The following is a 6,390-nucleotide window of genomic DNA, read 5'->3' as shown; positions in this document are numbered from 1 at the left end:
TGATAGTAGGCGTGGGAGGTGGAATGTCGAAGACACTAGGATGTGCAATACGCCTTTCATTGGCATTTTTTTCTGGGAAATACAGACTGCACTGTTGATGAGTTAATAGAACCCTTTTTATTATAGTCCACATCAGTAAGATCTAAACAAACAAGATAAAAAAGTTAGTATTATAAATTATTATAAACAAGTGTATTTTGTTACATGCACAGCATATCTCACAACCTTGATATAAAAATAGTTTAATTTAGAAAAATAAAAAATCCTTCAGTACAGATAAAAATCCATTAAAAAAAACAGACAGAAGAAGTGTAGCGTTTTAGAAATGTGGAAATCATTGACTAGAAAGAAACCAGGTCACACAAGGCTTGTATCCTACTACGTATTCATCTGTTCTTGAAGGCACATTCACTGCACACCACAACCTAAGATAGCTATTGGTCCTAACACACATGAACACGAGGTTTACTTGTACACGTTTGTGGCAATTTAGAATTACCTCGGCGTAACGATTACCTCGGCGTAACGATTACCTCGGCGTAACGATTACCTCGGCGTAACGATTACCTCGGCCCTCGGCGTAACGATTACCTCGGCCCTCGGCGTAACGATTACCTCGGCGTAACGATTACCTCGGCGTAACGATTACCTCGGCGTAACGATTACCTCGGCGTAACGATTACCTCTGTCATTTCCCACATCATATCATGTTGGGCGGTAGGTAGCCTAGCGGTTAAGACCATTCAAATCGCCGAGCCTACGAGGTGAAAAACCTGTCGATGTGCCCTTGAGCAAGTCACTTAACCCTAATTGCTCCTGTAAGTCACTCTGGATAAGAACGTCTGCTAAATGACTCAAATATTAATGTAAATGTAAAGCTGAACCAAAATACAAAATTCAAGACTCACTCAAATCTCTACTTGCTCTATTTATAAGAACAGTGCCATACAGAGTCTTAGGACTGTGAGCAATTATTTCTGATGAGAGAATGGACCGTCAAAACCACTGTCCTGCTGTTGACTCCGCTTCAGCTCAGAGAACAGACTCTTAGAACACAAGCTGTTCTGGAACTGGTTCTGATTCTGCCAGTCCCCCTCAGAGCCAGGGACAGGCTCTCTGTGACTTGATCTACTACTACCAGTCTTCATACTGGGGACAGACTGAGTTAAAGCTTTGGTCTGAGGCGGGACACTGGGGAAAGTCAAGGCTTTGGCGCAAGACTGAACATTGACAAAATCTTTGTAAACTGTCATGTCAGAGTTGTCAGTGGTGAGGTTACTGAAATCACCCAGGTCATCAGCTGAAGAAGGTCCACGCAAAGGGAACGGTTTCACAGTTTCCATTTTTCTGCCTGGTTGAGAGGAAACTGCGAGGACGTGGTGGCCATCTTGGGACCCATTACTGGATAAACTCCAATCGCTCGATCCTCCTTCGTCTCTAACGGGAAGCTCCTCCTGGACCAGGAAGGGTTTAGCGTTACTACGGTGACACAGGAAGTTGTCGTCGTCTGATCTCCCCGACTCCGCCCCCTGCAGGTACAGCTCCCTGCTGGTCTGGGTCCTCAGAGTAACATTAGTAAAATCACCACGGTAACAGTCGAGGGAGGTTTGACTCATTTGATGAGAGGATTTGTGAGGAGGAAGTGAGAGGAAGAGTCCTGAAGAGACATGGGTTTTCCCAAGCATGTTTGCAGGGGCTCCTTTCTCCTTTCCATTGGTCAGGAGGTTCAGGTGGGTGGGTTTACTCACAGGCCCGGTATTCCAGGTGGTTTTGGAGTCAGGGTCAGAGTACGTCTTGGCCTTGAGGATCCTCCCCTCATCACCGCTGGACATGGTGATCCCAGGGAAGTGGCTAGCTGGACGTTGGGTTTTATTAGAAGGAGAACCTGAAGCGTTGCCTGGATGGTTGTCAGTAGCGGCCTCTGTCTTTGATGACGAGCCTGTTGATACAAGAGATCATTTGGAACAATCAATCAGATTCATTTTTAAAGCACGTGTTTGTTTTTGTTTTTTAACATCAACAGTTGTCACAAACTCCCTAGAAGGACGATTCCATTTGATGATCCTGTACCCTATTTATTTTAATCTTATATTAAAATCAACACGGTCTTACCCGGTAAGCTGTGGCTCTTTCCCGTTTTCCTCTTGGTAGGGGTCTCCAACACCTTGGCCATGGCTGCCAGCTTACTCGCAGCGTGAATTATTTTCTTCTCAGCCCTGAAGGGGAAGGAAAGAAAAGGGAGGATTAAATTGAGCCTTACTATAACCCTTAATGCCAAAACAACCGCTACCTCCTGGGCACCAGTAGAGATCTGAGAGGATTGGACAGGTGTGTGCAGCATACCCTGTGGCCTGCCCCCCGTCCTCTAGAAGTTCCTGTAGACAGGTCAGATAGTAGTGTCTCATCTTCCTGGCTGTGTCCTGCCTCTCTCTCAGCACCTCGACACGGATCATCTCCGCTGCTCGCTCCTTACTCTCCTTGAGGTAACGTAGCATGTCACCTGGACAAATGAAACATCATGGTACATAAGGAGAGACCTGCAGCATGTCACCTGGAGAATGAAACATCATGGTACATAAGGAGAGACCTGCAGCATGTCACCTGGTCAAATGAAACATCATGGTACATAAGGAGAGACCTGCAGCATGTCACCTGGACAAATGAAACATCATGGTACATAAGGAGAGACCTGCAGCATGTCACCTGGACAAGGAGAGACCTGCAGCATGTCACCTGGACAAATGAAACATCATCGTACATAAGGAGAGACCTGCAGCATGTCACCTGGACAACGAGAGACCTGCAGTATGTCACCTGGACAAATGAAACATCATGGTACATAAGGAGAAACCTGCACTATGTCACCTGGACAAATGAAACATCATCGTACATAAGGAGAGACCTGCAGCATGTCACCTGGACAAATGAAACATCATGGTACATAAGGAGAGACCTGCAGCATGTCACCTGGACAAGGAGAGACCTGCAGTATGTCACCTGGAGAATGAAACATCATGGTACATAAGGAGAGACCTGCAGCATGTCACCTGGTCAAATGAAACATCATGGTACATAAGGAGAAACCTGCACTATGTCACCTGGACAAATGAAACATCATGGTACATAAGGAGAGACCTGCAGCATGTCACCTGGAGAATGAAACATCATGGTACATAAGGAGAGACCTGCAGCATGTCACCTGGTCAAATGAAACATCATGGTACATAAGGAGAAACCTGCACTATGTCACCTGGACAAATGAAACATCATGGTACATAAGGAGAGACCTGAAGCATGTCACCTGGAGAATGAAACATCATGGTACATAAGGAGAGACCTGCAGCATGTCACCTGGACAAGGAGAGACCTGCAGTATGTCACCTGGAGAATGAAACATCATGGTACATAAGGAGAGACCTGCAGCATGTCACCTGGACAAGGAGAGACCTGCAGTATGTCACCTGGAGAATGAAACATCATGGTACATAAGGAGAGACCTGCAGCATGTCACCTGGTCAAATGAAACATCATGGTACATAAGGAGAAACCTGCACTATGTCACCTGGACAAATGAAACATCATGGTACATAAGGAGAGACCTGCAGCATGTCACCTGGTCAAATGAAACATCATGGTACATAAGGAGAGACCTGCAGCATGTCACCTGGTCAAATGAAACATCATGGTACATAAGGAGAGACCTGCAGCATGTCACCTGGACAACGAGAGACCTGCAGCATGTCACCTGGTCAAATGAAACATCATGGTACATAAGGAGAGACCTGCAGTATGTCACCTGGAGAATGAAACATCATGGTACATAAGGAGAGACCTGCAGCATGTCCATCGTCTAAGAACATTCACACTTGAACTGGGGTGGGTTTCGTTACAGCCTTTTGTAGCTAAAGTAGTACGTTTATTTCACTCACCTCTGATTTTCTCAACAGCCTTCATGTACTGCTCCCTCATCTCTTCAAGGCCAGCATGGAGACTCTGCTCCATGTCTGAACCCCTGCAGTGGATATTTATTCATTTAGAACATTCCTTTGGTTACCAGTGACTTCGCACCCGACTAGAGATATTCAATATGGATGAGTCAAAAAATATATATTGTTTACGTACCCAGAGGATTCTTTGGCTGCAGAGCTTTTCAATTCTTCAAGTTTCTGCAGGTTGTCCTCTTTCTCTTTCCGTAGGGCCACCTCATGCTCATCTACAAATAGAGGGAGGGAGGTGGGTGGGGGGGGCAAGGAAGTACACGGAATTAGACTCACACTCAGGCAATCGATGATCAATTTATCACTTGATGCAATCCTTTTTGTGAGCCTCAACACTAGAATCGCCAAAACGGTCAATTTGACAGTTTTCAATAAAAACCTTGAACCCATCCGTCCCTGGCCTTTTCTAAATATGTAGAATAGCCGGGTCTCGACGAGTACAAATAGCCGCCAGTCTAATAAATCCATTTAATAATATACACAATCACGTAGTAATCCATTTAATATACACAATCACATAGTAATCCATTTAATATACACAATAACATAGTAATTCATTTAATATACACAATCACATAGTAATCCATTTAATATACACAATCACGTAGTAATCCATTTAATATACACAATCACATAGTAATTCATTTAATATACACAATCACGTAGAAATCCATTTAATATACACAATCACGTAGTAATCCATTAATATACACAATCACATAGTAATCCATTTAATATACACAATCACATAGTAAACCATTAATATACACAATCACGTAGAAATCCATTAATATTTTGTTTAGGAAGGTCATAAAAAACATTAACACAATACAATTTATTTCAAAAGAACCAAATAGCATGTTTTGGTTGTATTCATCTGTGCTAAATATCAGAGGCTATGGCTGCTCCATGCTAATGAACTTACTGATTTAGCAGTCATCACAGGCTTATATACCCCTGCCCTACCACAGTAAACGTGTGTGTGTGTGTGTGTGTGTGTGTGTGTGTGTGTGTGTGTGTGTGTGTGTATATGGAATATAACAGAAGAAAATAGAAAGGATATTTTTGGCTATTGCCGATTGTCGCCAGTACAGACTCCGTTATTTTAACAACGAGATATTTGACAGAGACCATCCAAGCAATTTGTAGAGTAGTTTGGTAATTATTATTTTTTTAAATGGGTTCATTAGAAACCTTGGAATCGGCTCTTTCAGATAGGGTATATCAATCCGAATGTCTGGCCTGCATGGACCTCTGTAGGACGATATGGAAGAAGTGCTGTTTACTTAACGCCGTTCCCATCTTTGTTCATCAGTCTCTTCATTCTCGATTTGATTATATTGTCTCCCATCACACCAGTGTCAATTTAATGTTGTCGTTAGACCACAATTAATATTAGTATTATTAGTTTCAATATAGTTTAGTACGAGCATCTGTCATCTTACAGCCCGAAAATACACTACCGTCTTATTTTAATAGTTAGTCTACGCGCTTCTGGATCAAATTTGGAAGTCGCTCTGGATAAGAGCGTCTGCTAAATGACGTAAATGTAAATCAATACATTTTCTGACTGATTAGAATACACATTTAGTTTCCAGGTGTTTCTTAGGACCTATTTTAACATAATCAATGTATTCATTTAGCAACTTATGGAATATCAATGGAAATATCAAAAATGGTCAGAATGACCGTCGCGGCCATTCTAGTAGTTTACCCCCTAGCTGCTACCAGCTGGGCACGTCTAACCTATTCTTTCAGATCTGAATGATGTAAGCAATATGGTCATATTTCTCCTTTTCTCTTCGACAGGCTCGGTGAAAGATTTTCCAAATAGTGTACACCTATCGAGTCCCGTTAGATCTGTAGACGCCTCCTAAGTACCCAAGGCAGCGTTTCCCAAACGTGGCCCTGAGGCCCTCTAGGGGTGCACCTTTCGGTTTTTACCCATAAGCCCTACAGAGCTGATTCAAATATTCAAAAGTTGATAATAAGTTGATCATTTGAATCAGCTGTGTAGCGCTAGGGCAAAAACAAAATGTACACCCCTTTTAGTCCCCAAGTCCAGGATGAAGAACCACTGGCCTAAGGAATAGGAGCCAAGGGTTGATTTGGGATTCAACAGGGAGTTTGTTACCTTTGAGGCACTGCACTGAGGCCTTGTGGTCCTTGACGGTCATCTGTAGCTGTCTGCAGGCCTTCTCTAGATGCCTCTGGAGGTCCCGACTCTTCTTCTGCAGCTCGGACACGGTCTCAGCACACTGCTTCCCACAACCACCCTCTTCCGTCTTCTGAGCAGTGGAGCCTGAATAAGTGGAACAACAACATATTAAATCAGACTTTTAAAAAAAAATTCTCTCTCACTCAAATTGGGAGTTCAATTCAGCATGGAATC

At 43.3% G+C, this 6,390-nt stretch overlaps 1 protein-coding gene across 4 annotated transcripts in view; it reads right to left on the bottom strand.

Moving 5' to 3' along the window:
• Nucleotides 1-98: 98 nt before the first annotated feature.
• The window catches only part of cep152 (centrosomal protein 152), a 42,612-nt gene continuing 36,320 nt past the window's right edge, over nucleotides 99-6,390 (bottom strand). For 3 of the 4 annotated variants that reach the window (XM_029751795.1, XM_029751793.1, XM_029751794.1), the window contains 6 exons: nucleotides 6,133-6,300; nucleotides 4,123-4,213; nucleotides 3,930-4,012; nucleotides 2,344-2,500; nucleotides 2,113-2,216; nucleotides 99-1,939 (listed from right to left, as the gene is read on the bottom strand). In XM_029751795.1, the coding sequence (XP_029607655.1) occupies nucleotides 972-1,939; nucleotides 2,113-2,216; nucleotides 2,344-2,500; nucleotides 3,930-4,012; nucleotides 4,123-4,213; nucleotides 6,133-6,300 (1,571 nt within the window). In that variant the 3' untranslated portion in view covers nucleotides 99-971. The remainder of the gene's footprint in view (nucleotides 1,940-2,112; nucleotides 2,217-2,343; nucleotides 2,501-3,929; nucleotides 4,013-4,122; nucleotides 4,214-6,132; nucleotides 6,301-6,390) is intronic. The other variant, XR_003878004.1, reaches the window with a different exon arrangement.

Source organism: Salmo trutta, chromosome 4 (assembly GCF_901001165.1).
Source record: "Salmo trutta chromosome 4, fSalTru1.1, whole genome shotgun sequence".
NCBI classification, from domain to species: domain Eukaryota; kingdom Metazoa; phylum Chordata; class Actinopteri; order Salmoniformes; family Salmonidae; genus Salmo; species Salmo trutta.
This window is presented reverse-complemented; position numbering and strand designations above follow the sequence as displayed.